The sequence below is a fragment of the Amborella trichopoda genome, chromosome 9 (genome assembly GCF_054954075.1).
Source record: "Amborella trichopoda isolate Santa Cruz 75 chromosome 9, AtrichopodaSantaCruz75HAP2 v2.0, whole genome shotgun sequence".
Classification (NCBI taxonomy): domain Eukaryota; kingdom Viridiplantae; phylum Streptophyta; class Magnoliopsida; order Amborellales; family Amborellaceae; genus Amborella; species Amborella trichopoda.
This window is the reverse complement of record NC_142344.1, coordinates 2,349,888-2,376,212: the sequence shown is the minus strand read 5'-3', so window position 1 is coordinate 2,376,212 and position 26,325 is coordinate 2,349,888. Positions and strand designations below refer to the sequence as shown.

General features: G+C 35.4%; 1 protein-coding gene across 36 annotated transcripts; it reads right to left on the bottom strand.

The window, feature by feature from the left end:
* Positions 1-421: 421 nt before the first annotated feature.
* On the bottom strand, positions 422-25,397 carry LOC18437646 (B-block binding subunit of TFIIIC). 36 transcript variants are annotated; one of them, XM_088847035.1, is made up of 19 exons: positions 25,155-25,397; positions 23,246-23,367; positions 23,005-23,075; positions 22,460-22,894; positions 21,152-21,557; positions 20,981-21,055; positions 20,798-20,860; positions 19,888-20,088; positions 18,601-19,173; positions 16,711-17,460; positions 15,251-15,538; positions 6,255-6,652; positions 5,301-6,147; positions 4,234-4,966; positions 4,045-4,103; positions 2,723-3,151; positions 2,367-2,405; positions 2,152-2,227; positions 422-790 (listed from the first exon to the last, which is right to left on the bottom strand). In XM_088847035.1, the coding sequence occupies exons 4-18, from the start codon at positions 22,831-22,833 to the stop codon at positions 2,213-2,215; spliced, it is 5,250 nt and encodes a 1,749-aa protein (XP_088703161.1). In that variant the 5' UTR covers positions 22,834-22,894; positions 23,005-23,075; positions 23,246-23,367; positions 25,155-25,397; the 3' UTR covers positions 422-790; positions 2,152-2,212. The 36 variants fall into 36 exon arrangements, with proteins under 36 accessions (XP_088703161.1, XP_088703163.1, XP_088703166.1 ...); XM_088847037.1 differs by having other exon boundaries at positions 25,134-25,307; XM_088847040.1 differs by having other exon boundaries at positions 4,209-4,966; positions 23,246-23,468; positions 25,155-25,307.
* Positions 25,398-26,325: the final 928 nt, after the last annotated feature.

Sequence of the window (26,325 nt, the reverse complement as noted above, 5' to 3'; positions counted from 1 at the left end):
AAAATTTGAAGGCATTTTCTTTATATTCATATATCTTAAGGTTGAGATGACCAACTGGAGGGATTTCCAACATCAAAGCAATATTTTCCAAGGGGTTTTTGAGGCGTGCTTTACTTCTACAGTATAAGATTGACACCTTACATGAACCTTCTTTCCATCCTTGGAAGTTGCCTTATTCTTTCACATATACAAAACTGCAAATTATCAAGCACTAGCAATTTGTGGGTCATTTTATTAGCAACTTATACGAAAAACTCTCTCTCTCTTGGAGGTCTCTAAAATGTCCCAAGTGTGATGTAGATATTAATTCGAGCCTCTTTGGCGCATAAAGAGTTTCGGAGTGGTGGCCCTGATTTTGCACGGGTGTTTACCCACTGTACATATAGCTGAATTTCAAATAGATAATTGTACATATAACTAATTTTAAATAAAAACGGATTTTTCTCAATACGTCATTTGTACTGTTGTAGCTTTCAGCTTTCACAAGTTAGTTTTAACTTAAAGGAAACGTCATTTGTACTGTTGTAGCTTTCAGCTTTCACAAGTTAGTTTTAACTTAAAGGAAACCACTTCACTGATGCTTTTTGCCCGTAAAAATTGGAACTTAATGGATTCCCAGTCATAGAACATGTGTACTCTTCGGATTTGCAAAATAATGTCTTTGAAATACTGCCAGAGGCTTGAGGGGGGCCCCAAGAATGCTTGGGGGAGAGCCGGACAAGGTCTCGTACATCTCTCTCACTCTCAGATGGTCCTCCACAATGAGCAGCTCCAACAGTTTCCTGCAATTCTGCAGAGGGAGAGGGAGAGAGAGAGAGAGAGGCTTCTTGTTAAACATTAAAAATAGTTTGATGCTATACATTTGAATTCAAAGACGAGCTAAAGAAACTTATTCAGATTATTTAGTGCTGAGCATGGTTTCCAGATGAGTTCAACTCGGACTCGGCCTCGCCCTACGGGCAAAGCGAGTTTGCCCTGAGTATACTGTACACATATTTTTAATTGTTATTTACAATAATCTGCCAGCTTTAACAACTAAAACTTAAGTAGCGTGCTGGGCATGCGTGAGTGTTATCCATTGTGGCGAGGGTTCGAATCCCTCTAGTGTATCATAGTTTTTTTATTTTATTTTTTTTAAGGGCAAACCGAGAGTGAAAAAAAAAAGTAGCCGAAGTTGAGAGAATGGGATTTGAACCCAAGTCCTCTTATAAAGTACTTTAAAAGCGGGCGCCCTACCCAACGCACCACTAAATATTTTGCATACAAATGTGCAAGACCAACATTATAAGTATTGAAATGCTCCTTATTGAGAATGGGGTTGGGATTGCACCCAAGCTAAAGTCTAAGCTTCCATTCTCACCCAACGCATTAAAAAACCACTAACAATTTCAAAAATGGGTAGGGGCTTGTTATCCTTACTGAATTACCCAAAAAAAAATACTACTTATTCTTTTAACAAAACAAAGCATAAGGTGAAACCAGGATTCGAACTCAAGACCTTTCACATCTAGCACTCCCTAAGAGAGCGTGAACTGACCTGTACACCATTTGATGCATAATGTAATATATGCGAAGGATACTTTATATATATTCTAATTAATGTGGTGATTTTTTTTTTTTTAAACTCGAACTCTACTCGGGCGAGTTACTTAAACACGCCTGAGTAGATCAGCTCGGCCAAGGGCTGAGTACCTTGGCCGAGTTGATTTTTTTAACACTGGTGCTGAGTGCTAACAAACATGAAAGCTGAAACTACCAAGGAAATGAGGAAAGAAAACCAATTGTTTGAAACTCTCTCTCTCTCTCTCTCTCTCTCTCTCTCTCTCTCTCTCTCTCTCCCCACCCCTCTTTCTCCAATGTCAATATTCCCAATTACAAGGTTCAAGCCAGTGTCTCGAAAGTTATGACCACATCCAAATGTAAAGTCTTTCCCTCTCTCTCTCTCTCTCTCTCTCTCTCTCTCTCTCATAGAACCTATATGAATGCCAATTAAAAGGTTCAAGCTGGTGACTCAGAAAGCTATAACCACCCTCTTACAGAAGTAAAATTAGTATATGGAGCAATGGAAGCAACAAAGAATTTCTAGCCATAACATGCATGGGTACATACATATGCAATGCAGTATTTCAGCAATATGTGTTTTACACTTACTATAAGAATGGAGGTGGATTGCATTAAATAAGCAGCCAGCATAAAACTTTTCCACGTCTTATCATGAATCTTGAACCTATAGAATGGAGGAACAGGATTCATGTAGCCAACCCCAAATAATTGGGATAAGGTTTGGATGATGATGATAATGGCTTATACACACACGCATGTATAAAAACGAATCACGTAATACAAAGTATATGTGATTGATGTACCTGCGGATTCAATATGCTAAATCTTCGGACGATATCATCCTGTCACAATGGAAAACAGAACTGGAATTAGAACCCCTAACACTTGCCTGATACTACATTGACCTATACCAACTTGAACCACAATGATATAAGTCAAAAGGCATGATTGTAATCAACCAAATAAAAATTATACTTAAAGTAGTATAATTCTACTTGAATGCATCAACAAAACAAAACAAAAAAAGTTTATACTTAGACTAATGGAAATGATGGAAACAACTAGGAAAAGTATCGCAAAACCAATTATTCCAAACACATCAGAGTCAGTGCATTACAATGTTTCAAGTTCAATACGAAACGAAGTCAAAAGCTACCACCTCTAAGATGCCCGGATTTTGCATTACAATACCAACAACCCGCCTCATCAAAGACTTATACATGACAGAGTCAGTGCCTCCATCCCCATTTAGCCACGGCAATATTGGCCAAAACCCATTTGAAGAAGCCAATGCATTATCAGCTCCATCAGTTTGATTAGGTTCAGTGGAGGTTTCAACATCTGGTTCAAGTTCATCCAAGACGATAACTGTACGTCCATCAGAGAGATTCAAATAGATGTTCTGATTTGAAACATGAGGCCTGTCAACGTTCTCTTTAGAGGTTGTCTCAGAGCTTTGTCCATCCATGGTCATGGGATTGGAGTTGGGAACAGATATGGTGTTTGGAATATTAGGAGATATGGGGTGGAGAGAATACTTAGCACCAAAACTTGAAGCAAGCACTCGAATGTGATCAAAAGCATTAACCTGCATGCAGTAACAATAATCAGAGATTAGTTTAGAACAAGGACATGATCTGATTGCATTATTCATGCTCAGTTCATGGAAGATAGTATACAGAAACCACATTTAAACAATAATAACTGATTCCCACCATGTTAAGTCATCTAAATAGACAGCTAGACGAGCCATTGATTCAAACACATGAAGAAGATGCATGTAGCTATTCTACTGTGAGAATAAGTGTGGGTTTTCTGAGATGGTTAAAGTATACGGAAATCATAGCGGCAATGCAAGTTTGAAACTTGCGTCCTGCATCATCAACTATAATAAAAGCTTTCTAATAAGCATAGCTCAAACTGGGACCTAGTCCAACAGTTTAACGACCAGCTGAGACCCAACTTTGTTTTGGTTCTTTCTTCTGCGTGTTAAATTAAGCCTTAACCAGGAACCTGGTCAGGTCTAGTTTCCATAGACATTGATTAGCATACAATGGTTACGAGTGACTGGGATTGATAGACTACTGCTTTTAGAAATTCAGAGAAGAGATGACAATGAAGCCCCCAGCATTTACTTTCAAACCCTAACTTTAAAGAAGAATGAATATGGCTTAAAAACTTAGAATTTGTGGAATTCCTCAGCATGCATATTCAACATATCAATGATCCAACCATCAAATGTCAAAGGTTTTGCCCCTCAGTTCACCGAATAACAATAACCATTCACCCGAAAATTCAATGACTTGGTTAACTAATGATAAACATTTGCTAACATAGATCTAGTTCTCACTTATTGATAAGTAACTTTACAAAACTTCAATACAGGAAAAAAGATCGTAAGTAACTAGTAGGAAACTTTAATATGACAAGTAAAATCAAGTATCAAAAATCCAATAGAATTAAGGCCTCACTAGGTCATACCTTTACAACTAGCCTGTGTACTTGTAGCACATCCAAGATCACCTGAGTTATCTTTGTGCCTGACCAAGGAAAGAAAAAATCATAAAACATATCAAATGTATGAATCATGATCAGACCATTAGGAAAGGGTTCTTAGTAATCTTTTAACAGCAATAAAAGAGAACCTGAGAACAGGAATATATATCCTACCACCATCACTTATAAGCTGATCAACTTCTCCCAAATCCAATCCATCCTCACCAGCTTTATGAATGGAAAAATAAACGGTTTCAAATGTTTTAGGATCCATGGGACCACATTCAGGTTGAGAAGAAACCAGTGAAGATAACAGTTTGGCACATTTGGCCATTGAGTCCCATAATGGCTCATTAGAAGGAAGCTCTTCAGTAAAAGCACCAGATCTAAAACAAGACCCTGAAAAGGATTGCTCGTTCTCGACGTGCATGGAAGAACTCTCCTGTTTCGCACTGTCCAGACAAAATTCTAGAGATTCCACAGCTGGAATCATCACACTGTTCAGGACTACCTTAATGCCAGGAAATCCTTTCTCTCGGCGAAGTTCACCTAGCTTTTTGGATGCAAGTTTGAGCTTCTTAAACCTTCCGCTATCAGATGGTGTTTCCCCTTTTGATTTTCTTTTCAAAGCACGCATCCCTTCAGCATCTCCTACACCTTTGTTCGGCAGTTTTGGGAAAATGAAGAATTCCCCAGAGGAAACAAGGGCACAAAGGTGGAAAACCTCACCACAATGCATATCAGAAGGGAGATTAACCCCTTCCTGCAAAAGATCTTCTTTTCTCTCACTAACCCAGGATGCAAATTTGGCTGACCTTTGTCCCGTACTGACTGGAAAGGGAGAAGAAGAGGCATCTTGGAAGAACTTCGGAGAGAGCACAAACGGTCGAATGCCACGGCCAGGGACCTGCTTATGAAATGGAACAGTTATAAAACGTACAGAGCATAATGAACTATAGAGATCACTCCTATTGTAATGATGTACAGATAACTACCACCATCATTAATAATTTACGAGACCATACATCAATAACAGTAGTTTTCGCATCAGCACAAACAAATCGGAAAAGCAGGCATTACAGCTAGATAATTCAATGCATTGGGGTTATTATAAATCTAGAATTTATATGCTCGAGGAAAAATGCAGTTTTATTAGAATATGTCCTTTTTCTTTTTTTGCTAAGTTATTGCATAAGTCAAATCCATGCACTATTGCATTTGAAAGTATGGGGAATGCATACCACAAACTTCTGTGCTTTGAGGTAATTGAAGGCAGCAAAAATATCTTTTTCGTTGAAGCGCCGTAATGAATCCACTAGCAAATTAGGAACCTCAGTTGTGGCTGAGGAATTCAAGAAGACTAGCTTTATGAGCTCCACAGCATTGGCAACTGCCAACGATACACATTCTGACTTTTTGGCTGGAATCTCTTGTTTGTGCAAAAACTTTAGATAAGGACTGCTATTTGGGCCAACTTTTGTAACCATTTGGGAATTGGAAAGTGATATCTCAGAAGATTTCTGGACCTGATCTCTAGAATAGGAAGATGAAGCCAACTCAAGGTTGACCTTGGGATCCTGTGAGCTTAGAGAGTTGTTTGCCAAATCTATGGAAGAGCATCTTTCTACCTCACGAGACTGGCTACTTTTGTCTTCTTGGGCCTCTGAATCTCCGTTCTTTTGAAGATAACCCACATCTCCTCTGCTTTTGGGCCCAATTCTTTTAGTAGCATCCAACTTCATTTTTTTACTCCTGATCACTTCCTCCACAGCCAACTTAACACTTGGTTCATCAAAATCATCCCAATGAAATTCATGAATATTTGACTCATGAATGGCTAATTCAGTAGCAGCACCATCCGTGACTTCCCTTGCCGAAGTCTCATTAAGCTGCTTGACATATCGATCAGCAAGCAGATTACAAAGACTCATAAGAGCTCTTCTCACTGAACCGCTTTGTCTTAAGATCGCCATTCTTCTTCTGCAAGTGTCTGGGGGTGCAGGTAAATCAGGTATAGTTGTCCAGTCAACACGATTAAATTTTGCACCCAAAGCCACACGGTACCTTGCATACTGGATCACCAAGCGCCTGTTTTGCATAAGGGAATCATTTTAATTTTGAAAATTACATGTATCACATTGGTGACCCCCACATAAATAGAAAGGGAACTGCAATTGAATGCCAATTCTTCTTACCTATCTGATCCATCTGACCATTGAAATTTCTTTTTGCGTGATGATTTCAGCTTTGAATGGGTAAACTGATTGATAAAAGTACCCATATCCTCATCTTCATTGATAGAATTATCAATCCTGTATTCATCATGATCATGTGGAAAAGCATGACTGAAGTTTTGAATTGTTTGGTTCTCTGCATCTTTTTCAGATGGTGCTGAGTCATTTGATGCTAAATTGGGAAGAACCAACGGCAATCTAGACATAGTATTCTCAGAGGTTTTCTTCTTTTTAGAGGCATGAATGCCAATATCGCTTTTCATCAAATGGGACACCTTTCGTTTTGCAGATTTCCTGGAATCATGCAGAAGTGGTTGGAGACGGACTTTCCTATTCCTATCATAAGATACCCGAAGCACCTGCACCCAGCATCTGTCAGAAGAACCATGCTCACTTTTTCTTTTCTTTTCTTTTTTCTTGAAAAGTAGCAAAAGAAGAACTAAGCTTAATATGAATACCCAAAATAATAGGGGAAAAAAAAGACTTGTGAAAAAGCAAAGCGAAGGGCTAACAGGTAAAATTCTGTTGTTTAAGATTATAATGCAATATATACATCAAAAAGTTCAAGCAAATAGTGACCAGTCAATACAAATATCAGCCAATACAACAATAGGTTCCTCAAATAATATGACAAGGCAATCAAAGAACCAACAAGCTGCAGTAGATAATGAAATTACGTCTATTTTTTCATTGATACTGAAACAATTTCATATTACCATTTACCAAAACAAAAATTTAATAACTTAAAATGCAATCCTTCTGCTTGGCAGATTTTTTGCTACGTTGCATGCACACTACACACATGCACACACACAAATGCACTGGCTAAGAGTAGTCTCGTATTTGGCACAAATACACGTCAAGAAATGTTTGCTTGGTTTCTCACTTTTTACAGCTAGAGAGTTTGTGTGTTTTTGTTACTGCTAGCAATAGAACATGAGTTGCACGCTTTGTTTTAAGTCATTTGTTTTTTAAAAATAAGATGTATAATTAAAAATTATTCATAGAGATTCATGGTCATATTCTATTTTAGACTCGTGTGCCATATCAAAATTATAAAAGATACCCACGAATACTTTCTAAGAGCATTTTATAAATGTATAAATGTTTTATAATGCAGAATGGAGGTCTGAAATGTACCATGCAAAAGCTTGAAAGGGAAAAAACAGAGAAGAAATCACAACAAAACTCTCCCATCTGTATCTTTCTATCTTTCCACTTTATATATTTATTTATTTCAGTTTATTGCCTGGCTGCCATGTTCTATCCAACTAATATTGGTGATTCCACCAGTATATTTTGAATGTTTAAATTTTCCCTGAATGTTTTATAAATAGTTGTCTATTCCTGATTTCCTGTAGACATAGTCGTTTTTACTTTTTTGAGACTTAAAGGTATAAATGTGATCAAATGCATGAATTAAGGGGTAGTGTTGATAATAGATTAGGTTTTGTCTTCTTTTTTTTTTTCTCCTCCATAATTTGAGTTGAGATATAGGCTTAGTGAAAAAATTAAATAAATGGATGAGATTTTTATAAATTAGTAGATTGTGGAACCAAATAATGGGTGGCTTACATCAAAGGACCTTCTTTTTAAGAAATAACTATTTTAAGGAGCAAATTTAACTAAAGCATACTGTGAAATCATAGGTTACCTTTAAACATAGTTTGGAATACTTCCCTTTTTCTAGAAAACTCCTATATCAAAAATATTGGGTATCGGTACTTTAAAAAAGGATTATCCTTCTAAACTTTGGTTATATATTAGAAATTTGGTTTTGAATTAATAAAGAACTCATTTATAGACATGATTTCTCAAATACACAGCTAACTTCTTAAATTAAGTAAGGAAATCATTTTATGAGTTTTTAGATCTCAAATTGTCTGTAAATTAAAGAGGACGACTTATGTTTCTTTTTCTTCTCTCCCTTTTCTTTAAGTGGGCATAGTCTTATTTACGCCAAAGAGTCATATTCATTTGTGCTTTTTTAGTTTACTTGGATAGCAATAGCAAATTTTTTCTTGAGTGGCCATAGTCTAATTTAACGAAAAATCATATCCATTTGTATTAAGTTAATTTAAATGGAGAGAAATAGTGGATTTGTCTATTGTAGCAATAACTCTTGTTGAACATGGTCCTTGATTTCTCTCTACTCTCTCACTCTCTCTCTCTCTCTCTCTCTCTCTCAAAGAAGCCACATCTAAACATTTAAATTTAAGTGATTAAATAATATTTGAAACTTTTGAGAAGACAAATATGATACTTGCTCGCTAAAAGCACCAAAATGTAAGCAATATAATTTGAGAAATTACATAGCATTTGGAAATTAAAAAGGAATTAACTTTAATTTTATAGGTCAACTAAAATTTATAATTCTGAGCAATATTTCTTACTCAAGGAGAAATTAAAAAATTTACTAATAGAACAAAATTAATTCATAATTATAATATGAAACACATTTTAATTTATTAATTAAAATTTTAAGAATTTTGGGAAAAAATCTATGATAATGATGATTATGATAAATTAAAATTTTAAGAATTTGGTCTTTTAAAATTGAGTTGTGTCAGGAAACTCATACATATATGATTATTTCCCTAACGTACTCAATATTTTGGGATACTTGATACCCTATATGATTATTTCCTTAAGGTACTCAATATTTTTGGATACTTGATGCCATTACCCCACCATGTAGTAACTTTTTGTCCAAGAGTATTTTAAGTAATTAATTAAAGGTAAAGTATAAATTCTTGGTAGAAAGAGAAGCATTTATTAATTATAGTGGAGGATAACATCATCGACATAAGGTGTGATATCACCCACATGGAGCAATGAATGTTTCTTATAGAAATATCTATCCTACCGCTCCTAATGACGAAAAATGCTCTTACTCAAAATTTCAATTACCAAACAAGGGGCAATGAGTGTTAAAAAATGTTGAGTACATTAAAGAAATATTCATATGTATGAGTACCCTAACATAACATAAAATGAACTTATTTAGTTATATTTCAATTATTAAAAATTTAATTCTATGATATAAAAATTTCAACCTTTAAAAGAAAAACTAATAAAAATATGCAAATTAAAATTTACTTAAAATATAGTTTTGTATTATAAAATGAAATTTATTTCAAAGAAGTCCCTTTGAAGAAATTAGAAATTGGTAAAAAAATTATTCAAAATGATTAAAAATCTATTGTCTTTTCAGATAAAAATAATGCTAATTGACAAGAAAATAAAATTAGTAGCTCTATTTGTCTTATTAGCAATTAACGTAAATCTTCATCCATGCAATTTGTCGGACGGTAAAGGCGCTTTATTTCAACAAGATGGTGAAATTTGTGTGACAATGATCCTACAGTAGCACATTATATATTTACTCCATGTTAAAAGCTCATTTTGAGGATATTTTTATGTAAATTTTAGTTTCCATTTTTGAACGTATGGAGTATTTTTTTAAAAAAAAAGTAGGGATGATATTTTAATTTTGCAATATACAAACCCATTGTTTAAAAATTTGAGTATGTATTGAGGGAGCATCAATCGATATTATGTTTAGAATAGATAGTAATGGTTTTAATAATGTTGTAAAATAAAAGGTTCACCAAAAATGGTTTAGAAAACTACGTTTTCTACTTTTATTTTTTTTTATGCTGTTAACTTAATTTTAAATTGTGAATAGAATTCCTATTAATATGAAATTACAATTTTAATGTGTGTTAGCTTTTGAGTAACAATTTGATATCCTATATAAGTAATTACGCATTTGAATGTAATTGAGTAAAAACTTATATATTTTTAAGTAATAAATAAAATTAATTAGAAATTAAAATGAAATAACAGTAATGCCTAGGCTTTAAACAAAAATACTAATTGGGAGCTTATTAAATCAAAATGTTACTGGGATTCACAAACAATTATTAATACTCTAAAAAATAATATTTTAGTGAAATTATCGCTAATATTCCTCATAATTTGTTGAATTACAAAATACCATTTTTTTTATTTTTATGTGCATATCTATTTTTCTCGAAATTTTTCATTATATCTAAAATAACATTGTTACTATCCCATTAGAATTGTACCGTCTGCCGCTCCCTAAAGGATCTATTAGATCCACAGCTCTCCATTTCTGTAGCACTGGGTGCTACAGTTTTGTTAGAACATTGAAGTTTTTAGCACTTCATAAAAATGGAAGTATCACCAAGAGTCTCGACATGACCTTACAAAATTGTGGTGGCGTTTGCACCGTTATGGAGATCATATAACAACATTGCCTTTTGCACCACTACCAAAACGTGGCCCCTTTTTGGGTGCTTCTTCCCAAACTGGGAAGTGTCATATGCACTACAGATCTAATAGATCCGTAGAGCCTGACCTTTGTGGGCCTATTTTGGGTATAACAAAATAATTTCATAAAAACAAGTTTACATGTAAAAAATAGGGATTGTATACAATAAGGCCATTTACCATTCTTACAAGGAGGTCACTATTGCTACTGGTCATTATATGTCAAATTGGATGGATTTGGTGCGTCACAAAGTTCGACAATATTTTTTTTGAACTTTGAGTCTAGTCAATCACACTCACAACCACCCAATTTGAAATCTAACGGATAAGATTAATTGTGACATGCTTGTATTAAAAGTAAATGTTCTCTTTGAATACTTTCCCAAAAAATAAAATTTTAGATGTTTTTGTAATAACAAAAACTATAAGTGATATTAATAATAGTTTTATTAATAAGGTGATGTCATCATCACAAACAGTTAATTGAGACTCAAAGTTTGACATTTTATTTATGAGAGTACTTTCTTGCAAAGTATTAGACAATTGAAAACGTGAGTGACCCATGTATTCCCTATGCTATAAAGTAGTTATAATTTAAATTTATTTTTTTAATTAATTAAGGATGATGTCCGTATATGGCGCCCTCTTTATATTTTAGAACTATGGCACACCTCTAAAATGTGCTTGGAGAAGTAGTTCTTGTTTTTAAAAACCTTATGATAGCTTGAAAATCTATTTTTATCCCTATTTATGAAGTCTAAAATTTTAAAAATGTTACGGATCAAGAAAATCTATAAAGATCTAAAATATTCAAAATAGACGGTCCAAATAACTTGTTACAAGATGAACCATTTTTAAGACTTAAAATTCTTTTCTTTATATCCACACAACTCGAAGTCAAGATGATTGATTGGTGGATTCTCCATTATCGAAACACTCTCTTCTAGAGGATTTTTTTGGTGCACCTTACTTCAATAGTTTAAGGTTGCAACTTTATATAAATTTTTCATTAATTAATGATATTTCTCAAATATAATTTTTAATTTATAATTATAAATTTAAACTCATTTAGATTTATCAATTAAACTTTTAATAAATGTTACTTTACACTTACACTCATGTTCCACTTTTTTTTGGGTAAAAAAGTGAAAAAAAAAAAGGGTAAGTTAGGGATTTGGGCCCTACCCTTTGGTGAGAATGGAGTGTTTTTTTTTTTGGGTAAATCAGTATAAAAAAAAAAAAAAGGTAAGTCAGGGATTCGGTCCCCTACCCTTTGGTGAGAATAGAGTCAGAGACTTCATCATAGGGCTAGTTGGTACTACCGCTACGGCCCCAACCCATTCTCAAGTGATAAGTCTACGGGGATTTGGGCTCATGTTCCACTTTTCATATTTTTTTATTTTTCCCCAAAATAGTTCCAAACTGCATATCGTAAAGAATCCAAACAGCACCTAACTATTAGTCCTAAATCACTTATTACAAAGACTCAAGGCAGTCCAAAACAAACCATTCCAGACCCTCATTACAAGGACTCTAAGTGGTCTAAAACCTAGTAGTTCTACACCACTAATTGGAAGGAACCACAATGATTTGAAATTAATATTTTTTGAAAATAAATATTAAAATTAGTTTCCGATGTTTGTATTTTTTATTCAATGGTAAACTAAATTATTAACCAAATATTTCAGAATTTGATAGTTTAGAATTGTGTTCATGAATTGAAAATTATTCCAATTCATCATCATCATCATCATCAAAGCCTTTTCTCAAATATTTCGAGTCAGCTACATGAATTTCAATCTACATTATGCTCTATCAAGGGCCATACCCTCAGTAAGGCCGTAAGTCCCCATATCTTTTCTCATTACTTCCAATCATGTCTTTTGACACTACACATTGCTCTTTTTAAGCTTTATACTTGGACCAACTCGCATCTCCTAATAGGTGTTATACTAGGTCTGTGTTGCATATGGCCCGGCCACTTAAGTCTACTTTCTTTCATCTTATCGCCTATTGGAGCCACACCTAAGTTCTCCCGAATGTATTCATTTCGAATTTTATCCCTTCTTGTCTTGCCACCCATCCATCTCAACATCCTCATCTCAGCTACACTCATCCTATGGATATGTTATTTTTTGACCGCCTAATATTCCGTCCCATAAAGCAAAGCTGGTATCACAACTGTCCTATAGAACTTCCCCTTCAGCTTCATTGGTATGTGGCGATCATATAAAACTCTGGTTGCACATCTCCACTTAGTCCACCCAGCTCTAATTCTATATGCGACATCTCCCTCAATGTCTCCATTTTCTTGGATTATCGACCCAAAATACCGAAAGTGCTCTCTTTTTTGTATTTCTCAACCGTCAATCTTAACTACTCTTTCATTTATACTCCCATTATTACAAAATTATTCTAATTATAATTTTACAAAATATTTAGCTTATTAAAATAAATTTTCAGGCCAATCACGAGATTTTTGCTTCTGAAATATCATCTTTCGGCACTATTTAGAGGTATGCCTTAGTTTGATTGTTTAGAGCCTCAACCTTGTACCGACTACACCCTTAAATAAAATATTGACATTTTATTAAATCTTCGGAATAGAATTGATATCTAGTAGTACAAATCAAATTCATTTTCTATAAGTGCTTATTTAAAAGAAATTATAAAATAAATAAAATATCTTATTAATATAACAAATGATTTTATAGCATCAAAGGATATAGTCTTTTAATTTAAACATACGGGCCAGTTGGAAAAAACAAAAGGGTGCAGTTTGTATAGAGCTGAGGCTCTAACAAATCAAATTAGAGCCAACCTTCAAATAGTGTCAAGAAATATGGTTTCCAAATAGAAAATTTTTGTGGTAGCCTTAAAATATATTTTCATCTCTAATTATAAAATTTAAAGCTTCAAAAATAGTGTACATCATGCAGATCTATGAAAACTTGAAAATCTTGAAATTGTCAGTCCAAAAATACATTATAAGATGCACCATTTCCAAAACTTGAAATCCAGTTTTTTCTCATGTCCATGCATCATGATGTCAAGATGATCAATTTGATGATATTTGGGCATCAAAACTACATCTTCTAGTAAAAATTTTGAGGTAAGCTCTAATTTGATTGTTTAGATCCTGAACTCTATATAAACTTTTCCCAAAACAAAAAAGTATTTATTGACGACTTATTGATGGATGGCATTGTCAGCTTTTAGTCAAGTCATCCCCATTTAAGGCTTCCATAGGTAGTGTGGAAAGTTTGCCTTGTAATGTGGTCCCTCAGGATTACATTGTACATCAAAGGATATAGTCTTTTAATTTAAAAATACGGGGCAAGTTGGAAAAAACAAAAGGGTGCAGTTTGTATAGAGCTGAGGCTCTAACAAATCAAATTAGAGCCAACCTTCAAAGAGTGTCAAGAAATATGGTTTCCATACTGAAAATTTTTGTGGCAGCCTTAAAATATATTTTCATCTCTAATTATAAAATTTAAAGCTTCAAAAATAGTGTATATCATGCAGATCTATAAAAACTTGAAAATCTTGAAATTGTCAGTCCAAAAATACATTATAAGATGCACCATTTTCAAAACTTGAAATCCAGTTTTTTCTCATGTCCATGCATCATGATGTCAAGATGATCAATTTGATGATATTTGGGCATCAAAACTACATCTTTTAGTAAAAATTTTGAGGTAAGCTCTAATTTGATTGTTTAGATCCTGAACTCTATATAAACTTTTCCCAAAACAAAAAAGTATTTATTGACGACTTATTGATGGATGGCATTGTCAGCTTTTGGTCAAGTCATCCCCATTTAAAGCTTCCGTAGGTAGTGTGGAAAGTTTGCCTTGTAATGTGGTCCCTCGGGATTACATTGTATATATATTTCCTCAGGTTTGCTTCGTATCTTCAAATCTAAAATTGGTAAAACTCTGTTTTAAAGAGGTTGATGGCTAGGTTGAGGTTTCGATCCCCTGAACTATGGTTCTTTAAAATGGTCTTACAAAGTTTTATCCTAGACACCATGCACCTACGGGAATGTATAAGATGATTCATGTATGAATACATGTAACATATTTATAAAGTTTATATACAAAGTTTAAATATATGAAGTTTCAGAAATACAAACTCATAATACTTTGTGTGCACCACGTGGTCTCCAAATCACGTGGTACCTTATATATTATAGACAGTCTCTCTCTCTCACACACGCATGCACGCACATGTAGGCCCAAAAGGATATGGGACATGGTTCGAAATAGTGAGAACATATATGGCGACTTATGGTCTAACTAAAGGTGTAGCCCGTAATTGAGCAGAATGACGGACCAAAATTCATGTAGCCAAAATCCCAAAAGGCTCCGATGATAATGATGACGATGACGATGACAAACATCAACCACAAGTAAAAGTAATGTTGATGATTAAGAACAGGGTCTATAACTTCTAGTACCTGTTTGACTTCAAACAGTATCATATAGCTCTTCAACCGTCTGTTTTTTACTTCGGACTGTTGCGAAGTGCCCTTCCCTCACTTGAGCAGTGGAAGGACACTCCTCAAACGTCCATTGTTGATATCGACCCAGCGAGACGCTGGTAGCAGAGGTTTGAAGTCAAACAGGTAGTATGGTATAATAATATAAGTGAATGAATACCTCAGGAACAGCAGAGCCAGGAAAAACTTTCGCTGCTTCTATTGGATCTGCTGCAGAGTAACAGTACTCTAAAGTTTTCCAATATGCATCAACAGCATCTCTGTTTGAGAGGATAAAATCATGTCGGACTTGTCTTGTTTGCACATACAAATTGACCCCCAAGGATGGTTCAGCTCTTGCTAAAGGCTCTTCAATGTAAGGTCTCAGCTCGAAGGCATGGGTAAGAATAGTATATGGAACCATTTTTACAAGCTCGCCTTTATGTTCTTGGTTCACAAGTTGAAGCAGCTGCAAGAAATTGTCAATTTGAGAGGACACAAAAATGCATCTCTTAAGTGAGAAATAGGTAAAGATGAAAAAAATCTATAGACATTTGCAGACTAAGTGGTATACGATAAAAGTATCATTGACATTGTAGAATGATAAGGATGAGATGCAAATTTTAAAAATTCTGTGGACAAAACCAGCATAGGAGAGTTTCAAATAGGATTCTCATTTACCGCAAAAGCCACCTTAAACCAATCCGCCTTGAGAATTTTCATACTCATCACAAATAATAATAATAATAATAATAAACAGACTTTTGTATATTAATACAATAGAATATTGGGAGACATCCAACAACTACTAATTATACGAGACCTCAATGAAAATCTGAAGCCTAAGGAGGACAAAACATAAAAGACTAATTTAACCAAGAATTCACATCCCCAAAACTTTACGTATAATCAGCACCTCTAACAAAACCACATTCTGGATACATAAACAACTGAGTCATTATTTGAAGCTTTGCAGTTTATATTCAGTAAATCATAACAAATGAGGGTCCCACAATAAGCCTTTAGAAAAATCTTCCCAATTAAAGTTGAAGTATTACCAATTCAGAACCAGATATGGAAGTCAAAAAGAATTACAAACACTAGATTATAACAATGGGCAAGCTTTCTATGTTTCCCCTACTGCATAAAACTTATGTACTTCTCCCTATCCAACCGTCCATTCTGAATGGACGACTGAGATGGCCCCAATTACAATGTCACGTCTCTAAACTATTTTATTTTTAATTTTTTTTCTACAAAATATTTTGACACCAAATTTTGGGTGTCCACTCCTATCTTAAACCCGCACTTGTAAAAAATAAAAAATAAAAATATTTTCAATAAAATACAATGACCAAAATACCCTTTTTTTAGGTGTGCCCATTGAGAATATGGCACTACCAAATTTCATATTCATACAATTTATAGAAAAAAACTAAAAATAAAATACTCTGAGGAGTCCGATCAAAGATCAAACGGTCAGTGGCTCACTTGATCTAAATTGGACGGCTGGATGGAGGGGAGGAGGGAAAGTATATATCTTCTATGTTGTAGGGGAAGTATAAAAACCTTTCCTTATAACAATATCAATTAAACAACTGGGATCATTATGCATGGTTGAGAAAGACAAGCAAATGATACCTTCAACCTGCGTAAAATATCAATAAGCCTTGAAAGGCGCCCAGTCGCTTGAGAATTCATGAGACTCTTGTACTCCTTCTCAGGAAGGTCAGAGAGGCACAACCTATGCCTGCAACTCTCAATCAGATCTTCGAATTTCTCAACAGACCCTATGACTTGTAGAAACAACTCAATAGGCATTGCTCTGACAGAAACATCCAATTCAAACAATTTGCAAGTGCTTTTAGGATCTTTGTGGTCGTTCTTGCAAGAGTACAAAGCATCATTCCAATCTGGTAAGCTACTTACATAGTCCCATAAAAAGTTATGCAACAATTTTGCACGAAACATCTTTCCAGGAACAAATCCGTTCACACGCATAGCTTCCACCCTAACAGCTTGACTATCAACAGCCACGGGCTTTGTCCTCTTAACCCCACTTAACAATGGGACCGGTTCATCACTCTTCAGTCGTTGCAATCCTTGACAACGACTTTGCATTTCAAATTCCCTTACCCTATCATGAATTTGACCCATAAGTCCAGGTTGTGATAAATCAATGGAAGGATGCAATACAACTTCAGTTGTACGACTACGTTTACAGTTAGTTACCACAGGTATGGCAACAGTTATACATTTGCACTGCCCCTTTTCCTGAAGCTTTTTCAAAGAACGAGTTAGAGTCTTCCTGGCCATTGTTGTGCTTTTCTCCTCCTTTTCAAGACCCCCAAGCCACTTGTGAAGTTCAGCTGTCGGAATAAATTTTTCAACCTGCCAGAGACAACACCAAACAGGTATCAAAACTCTAAGTAGACGAAGATAACAATAGGATTATCACATTTGCTAAAAGGTGCATCTTAATAACAACTCCAGAAAGAGAGAAACCATGTTCCTCTAATTTGAAATTTGAATAAAAAAAATTTTGGCAAACCCAAAGGCCATGTGCTCAGAATAATCTTCGTAACTGGAATCTATACAAAAACACAAGCATGATAAACCTTATAAAAAGTTTCTTCGAAGGCATAGGTAAATAAATAGTCTTCTTTCCAAGGTCCCATCTGTGAAAAATATTCATCTTTCACACTTCAGTTGCAGTATATCAGAGGCAAACAGACACAATGTGTCATGGATCATTTGAACTTGTAGCAGCCTTTTGATCACCTTAACTCTGAACAGATCACCCTCACTCTACTATCTTCATAAATCTACCCATGCATGCTGAAAAATTAGCCCATTCCAAACCCCAACCCCAACCCCAAATAGGATTCACACAAGCCAAATGAAGCCCCATTAAACAAGTAGTGACCTCCCACAAGATCCCATTTTTATGTTAAACTTCCCTGAAGTCACCAGTACTTGGTCAAAAGTATCGAGAATTATGAAGACTTTTGTGTAATTGCCAAACACTACATGAAAAAGACCTTCAAATGCAGGCAACAATTCTCTTAAGTGTGGCAACGAATGGCAAAAACTTGTCTAAAAGTAAGAAAGACTTCACAATTAAGTACCTAGAAAGTGAAAAGATGTGCCAACAAGGTGGTGTTATGTGCACAATGAATAGCAAAATTGGAAGACATAGCCGATGGATGCTAAAGCTACAGACCTACTATACAATCTCAACCTTCATGAGGAGAGTTAATCACAGAATGTAACTCAATGAATGACATAAAGAAGGGTAGCTGTAGTTCAGGGATCAAGTTTTAATAGTTATCCCAGCTTCCCAAGCATGGAAGATTGTTATGATAGGGAATTCTATTTAATAGTGTCAATTTTTGTCAAAAAATAAAAAATTATCGCAAAAGCAACCCCTAATTAATAAATTCAGCAACTCCAGGATATATTTACATTCAAGATGCAAGAAAGCGAAGAAATTATGCAGGTACATTTTATATAGGTGGCTCCGGATAAGACCTTTAATCTTTCCAGTATCCTCTGTTCCCTTTGAGCACTTGCATCTGCCCTGAATGCAAGGCGTGGATATCTCTGATCAGGTCGACGCTCTGCTGATTTTGAAGAAATACAAGATGCAGTTTTTGATGCCTGATTTGATCTAACTAACTGCCTCACGACATCATCATCTCTAATATGAGCATCTCTTATCTCATGGCTTATCTGACCACCTTCACAACCGCCCGAATTCTCATGTACATCATGAAATTCAACATTTTCTGTTTTCACTATAGACATGTTATGAGTTGTGCATTCATCGCTTGGGTTGGGATACGGCATTGAGATCCTGGGAGATGCTTGCTCATGGAGAACAAGCTCCATCTGAGAATACCTAGCACCCAAATGGTCATTTCCTTCATCAATAGCTTTGTCATTAACAGGACCATCAGAACCAGGTTTCAAGTGTCTTGATGTCCAAGCTCGATATTGCATTGACCTTTTATGACTTTCATCCTGAAACTGCACTCCAAACCTACACATACTAACACGGCGATAGAGATTCTTCTTATTGTTAAGCCCAAGTCGTTTCCACATCTGTTCATCAATGTCAGAGAAGTCATTTTCAATGATTTTCAGCAAACACATCAAGATAACATTCACATACAGCATATGCAGGTTAACAAAGCCTACAGATAAATATACAAAAAGGAAAATAAAGATCCCCAATGGAACCTGAAAATCACAAGAAAATGGCCATCAGAAATCAGATACATATGACAGATTTGATAGCTCCAACAAAATGAAAAACTAAAAGGGCCCCATGCTTCCAGAATGAGAGACCCCATCGGAGATGAACATCAATGAATAAACACGGCAAAAAAAACTAGGATTTGGGAAAAAAACTCAAAAAATCAAGACAGTGCCTGGAGACCAGCATAGATCATGCAGGTGGTCCACAAATGTGATATATCAGGACAGAACCCGGACCCTCAATTTTTTTCAGGAAATAGTTATTTTACCCCAAATATATTCCCTCTTACCCCCTTGTCCAGAATATTAATTGTCAGATCCGGGGTAAATTAGCCATTTACAATAGAATCCCGTCACCAGAACTAAGTCGGTAAAACATTTTTCTTAAAATTGTGTGACCAAAATTATAAACCTGAACTCAGCAATCATACTGAGATCTAGTTGCGGGATATGCGCAACAGAATCCAGCGACCAGACAGCTGAGAACCGAGAAACATTAAAACTGGACCAAATATTGATATTAACATTAAAAAGCATCATGTAGAGGAATATGCAAACCTCTGTAACAACCAATCCCGTTGATCCTTCCGCATCAATCATATCATACATTTGATTATCAATAGGAAGCTCTACAAGTTGTTCCGAAATATGACGCTTTGATGGAAGGTTGACATCAGAATCATCACCTATAGAATGCGTCGGATTTGGCTGAAGAGCACTAGGTTTAAACTTCTTTGCTAATCGTATGCAATGAACCACCTGCAGGAAAGCAACCAAATAAATCAGAAACAATGAAAATGGTTCTTCACAATGGAGCTAATCAAGGTCCCCCCAATTCAAAAATTAAACCAGGTCTTTTGCATAGGGAAAAGAAAGTAAAACAACATGGAAAGTTAGAAAAAGTTAAGGTCAATAAAGCATCGATATTCTCCTAAAATCAAAGCGTATATAAATTAATACTTGTCAGCAAACAATGTTCTTTGGTCAGAGAATGAAGAAGTGTGCCAAGACACTCATTTAGAAAGGACATTAAAGTCGAATGTATAATGGCCACTATACCGGGATTTGAAATTCACCAGATAAAGCAAATATTACCAAATAAGTATAAAAATTGCACAGGAATTATTGGGGACAGTGCCTGCCAAATTCACTCTATTGGGAATACCGAGTCACTCATGCAATGATAAGGGATAGTTCTGGAGTATTTTGTACTTCCTAGAAACATGGACTTCATTTCTGTGACATAAAAGTAAAGGCCACTAACCACATTAGAGTACAATTACTGCATCCTAAACAAGAAGAATTCAGCATGAAATCAGGGCAAGGGAACCAAAACAAACCAGTCACACATATAACAATGTCCATGTTAGCAACATCAAAACAAGGAGCGGAAAGAAGCTACAACAGTGAGTAAGAAATAGATATGATAGAGGTATAGAACCGATGTCAAAAAAAATAAACAATACACCTTGCCATCAATTTCTGCACGGAAATCCTCCACGAGTTGAGCGCTTTTCAGCATTTTAAATATCTGTGAATGTGGTGTTAAAAAGGAGATTAGAACTCGTGCACGTGGCAGACTGGCATGCACATCAAACTTTAAAACACATCAAAAAATATATGCATCAATTTTCCAGACTATTAGGCTTACTTTACGCCATGTTCTATGCCCTTTTGAAGTCATGCGGTAACCAAGAGCCCTTTTTAGATCTGAGACAACAAGGACCTTGACAAAAGAATCTCATTTTTAATACAGAGAAGAAAGGAACATAAAAATGCAATCAAGATACCAATTATTCGACAATATCGGCATGCAACATACATTATTACTCGCTTCTTCAAGTAAATCGCAAACAGCTCTCATTGCAGGTAAATAATCCTTTATGAGCACATCGCCTTTGACACCTCCTTCAACAACTATTCCAGTCAAACTACATCCATCTGTGTTTTGAAGACCTTCTGAAGGATCTGGCCTCATAATCTCAACTTTTTGTTGGGAGCTCAAATTCAAATGCTTAGAATAACGAGATAGATGTATCAAGTTGGTATTGACAACAGCGCTAGCCTTCAGATTGTTTTCCTCCTCCATACCAGTATCCTTAGTTCTCACAACCGTTGACTGCCTCACTAACAACCCTCGGCATTCAAGACTCTTTACATCATAAAAGATTTGACTTCCATTCTTGTGAAGTTCTTTAGAGAGCTCACTCTGTGTTATTCCACTAGTTCTGCAATATAAGATCAAATGGCATTTGTAAAAACAATTAGAGGCAAAGTTTGACAAGAGTGCACTGCAAGAAGAAAAAAAAAAGGTCAGCAGTTCTTTTGTCATATGTCATATATTTTATTTAGTAATGCAGTGAAGGAATAAAGTGGGGATACATAACCAGTTTAATAAGAGGACTTGAGAAACAGGAACACTTTATACACCCACCTGACCTTTTCATCAGAGTTTTCCTAAGTGTGATGCACAAAATATGTAGTCTTGACAAACTTGCTAATCCTATGTTGCATATTAAGAACCAGAGATACCCCATGTATCTCATTAAGTCCATACAGCAAATTCTCCTGTGTATCTTTATTCGTTCAAGCGACATTGAGCTTCCAAACCTCCATTACTAAAACCTACCTCTCATCCATATAATGTGCAAGCATTTATTGCGAAAATATTTCATCTATACTGAAAATATGAAGCCCCAAATGCAAACAACATAGACCCTGTTTCTTCCTATTCCGAATGTTGTTCTTCTTCTCCTACCCTCTCTGAGGGAATTTGGAACCCACCCTATTTCTCCATATTCCTAGCTCACATGTTGCAACTGCACTTTCTTGAATACAATTACATAACCCCTTCAGTGCTCAAAAGTTAGTCCAAGCAACTTAACTTCCGTGGTTGAATTCACTAAACTAACCTCAGCCTCTTTGGCTAATAATTTTAACAATAGCTACAATTGTCAATTGAATTTATACTGGCAATGGTAAATAAAGAATTGTCTTATTTAAGTATCAAACAAATTAATGTTAACTAAGGATAATCTATCAAAAATGAGCATCCAAAGCCAATTCTACATGAGTGAAGTAACAGTAATTTAAAGGAAACCAAAATAAGGAAAATATTAAATGGACTAACCTGGCCTTGGCAAGTCTCTCGAGAATAAATCTCTGACGCGAAGAAAGGCCAGCATCCGATGCCTTATAATCATAGAGCCCCAAACAACAATCTCTAAGATGCTCTGGTGCCACAATGCTCAACCCAAGATTCTCAGATTCCTGAACTTGCTGAATGGAAGGATCATTCGAACTGAAAGACTGGCCATTAGCCTTGAACACAAGCCCGGGAATATTGAGAACACCTTTCCATATCACTTGCTTTACTCCATCACATAGATGCAGACCTACCCTAGAGAGATAAGGCTGGAGAGTAGTCCATAAATTCGCTAAGGGGCACCCAGCAGTGCCTTGGATACATATCTCTTCTAGGACTGATGAAACCATTGAATCCATGGTTATCGCTTCAAATACTTAGGGTTTGGGATAGAAAATTCGATTTCAGGGATTAGGTTTCCTGTGAAGGAGAAAATAAAATGAAGGTGAAGCCAGCACATGCTTTGGGAAAACTTTCAAGTTCCATAACACACCAATTTACCATTAGTTATAAAACATGAACTACAATACCAAAGTCAAACATAGTTCACTGCTCATGACGAACAGGCTCTCGCTTCTCCCAACCCAGTCCAAAAGGTAAACTGAAAACATCAAATGAAAAATAAGATAAACAAATAAAGATTACAGGATAGTACTCTATATCAAAGATATTAGTTGTTTTCTTTTTTTTTTTTTTTTTTAGCATAGCTCATACCAGCAATAATAAAACTCAACAAATAGAACAGCCATCAAGAACATGTAGAGACAGCACCTCAATGGCAAAATGGGAACTCAACATTTTTATGAAGGCTCCTACTCTTCGCTCCACCCTTGGCCAGAAAATTCACTACTGTTAGAGCATAGTGGTTGCTAGCCATTGTAACAGCTATAACACTGCAAATCAAGCCTTCTTATGTTAGCCTTGTTCTAGAAAACCTTCATGTAACACCTTTGTAACAACACTACTCTTCTCCACTTCCAAGATGGTCATATTTCTAGAAAATAGCAGACAGCAACCAATCATTCCCCTTGCTCCCTCATAAAACTTAAATACCAAAGGATTATAGAAATAAGCAACAGAGGGAGTTCTATAAGCTAAGGCTAAGATGGCCATCTCCATCTCCTGCCCCATTGTTGAATGCCAATTAAAATTCAGTATACCCAACTAATACCATATCAAACGATATGAAACAAGAAAATAGAGAAACCCCATAGTTGATTGCCCCATCAAAATTCAATTGACCCAACTAACACCATATCAGAATATATGAAACAAGAAACATGAGAAACCTCATAGTCGATTGCCCCATCAAAATTCAATTGACCCAACTAACCCCACACTAGAAGATATGAAACAAGAAACATGAGAGAAACGTCATAGTTGATTGCCCCATCAAAATTCACTAGTCCAAACTAACCCCATATCAGAAGATATGACAAAAAAAAAAAAAAAGGAGGATGTTGTTATCTGAGAACTTGATATTCGCCATGGATATCATTAAGAACACCATTTTTCACAAAAAAAAAATTGAGTATGTTGTTATCTGAGAACTTGATATTCGCCATGGATATCATTAAGAACACCATTTTTCACCGACATTCTGTGTTGTATGGGCTCAATTACCATTCTCAGGTACATGCAATAGTTTCTAAAGTTGGTCAAACTATGCTATAAAGATACATACACCTTTCTAACACAGATGAGTCAAAAAGGCCAACTTAAAAATTGGCCTTCCAGGCATCATCCACACACCATTTAAAAGTGCAAGAATGAGGGTTCAGGTGGCAATAGAAAAAATACACACCATTTAAAAGTGGGGGAATGAGGGTTAGAGGTGCCAATAGAAGAAATGTCTAAGTTTTTAAAGCATCTTATAGTATTATGCCCTTGGTGTCTCAAAAAGAAACACCTAACCACACATGTCCATGTGTTAGAGGCCGATGGTAAGTGAGAATTTATAAATCTAGACCAAAACCTATGTCTCTGGTTTCAGAAATCATCAATTCATATAACCGTACCGCATACCAAGAGTCTGTCAGTGGCTGTGAAACAAAATCATATAATTCTTGATTCTCCATAAATCATTCAATGAAATTAGACAATGCTGCTAAATAATTACAGGGAAGCATCCATGATATCGCCAAGCAATAATTTCATCCATTTTACTTTTCCTCAATATCGAACAGTCTCAATTTGTCAATCTCAGTTTATCTCGAAGTACAAAAATTGGTGCCTTTTCCTCCCCATATATATTTCTTTTTAACAGAAGCAAGGATCGGATGTCACTGTAATTTGGTTGATCCTAATAACCAAAATCCCATAGCGCAAAAATTGACCAGTTTAAAATCCAGAACAAACAACCGAAAAGTTTCCCCTTCTCTAATTAATAGTTTAGCTTTTATTGTACTTCTTATAGATGTCAAGAAGATGAGATCGACCTAGATGATTTACGGAGAGGGAGAGAGAGAGAGAAAGAAGGATAAGATCGTCGGCAATAGTTCAGAGAGATGAGATCGTGGGCAATAGTTCAGAGAGATGAGATCGAGAGAAATAGCAGAGAGAGAGAGAGAGTAATAAAAGTGAGGTTTACAGAGAGAGAGAGTCTGGTAACCGAAGTGTGTGAGAGAGAGAGAGAGAGAGAGAGAGAAAGAGATTGAACCTGAGAATCGAAGGGAGATACCTCGGAGCTCAATGGCGGGTTTCTCTGGTCCTGGTGGTTTGGGTGGTGAAAGCCTCAGCTTCACGTCTAGGGTTCCAATCATGTCGCTTAACTACCACACCCTATGGAAAAAGGTTTTAGCGACTCAAGACTGTTTTCTAAAAAAATAGACTTAGAGGATCAATTTGAGTCAATTTGACTTCTAATTAACATATTAATGACTTGATTGGAAAGGAAGAGTTTTGGTGCACCCCCTGACTCTTCAATTTCAATGTGCCACCTTTCATAATCCATCTTGGAGATGGATTTTGGGTCTAAGACTTCTATCGTGTGGATCACCACGATCATAAGTTCGAGAAAATAAAGTAATTTGATTTGAACTTCAAACTTAGTGAGCTATTCATTTCAATTCTTCAACGATATATTTGGAGGTCCTAAATCATGAAAAGTGGATAATTTAGAATGGGAAAAGGTTTACATAAGGTGTTAATCTATAACTTGAGTAAGATGCACCTCAAAAATCCAACAAAAATGATATTAAAAAACTTTCGTATTGATCATCTCGACTTCGAAATTCATGGATATTGAAAAAGAATAGGGGGATTTCAAATCCTAAAAACAATGCATATCACGCATTTTCTAGGCAGTCCATTTTTGCGTATTTATAATTCTTATTCATCTGAGAACTTACAATTTTATAATTAGAGGTAGAAATAGATTTTAAGTCATCATAAGATTTTTGACACGGAAACTACATCTTCTAGTACACTTTGAAAGGCAAACCAATACCCATGGCTGGAATTTCAAAGGTTTTTATGAAGTATAATATGGAGACTTGCATGTACTTCATCAGCCAGATTATGTGTGTGGGAATGGGGGACAACTACCAGGTCACTTTTTTATTTTGGGATTGTATACAATGAGATCATTTACTTGTGGTACAAGGAGGTCACAAGTAATTATAACCATCCGATGTGAAATTTGATAGCTTAGATGTATCAATTATTTTGAAGTTTGAACTTGGTCAATGGAATAAATGTAGTTATCCAATTTCACATCTAATGGCCAAGTTAAATTATGATATTAGGTGCGCCTCACTAAGATATACACATGCTCCAAATTTCAAATCATTCCGATTTGTAGAAAAAAAATGAAAAATAAAACACTAGCAGACAATCGTGTTGTGTGATGA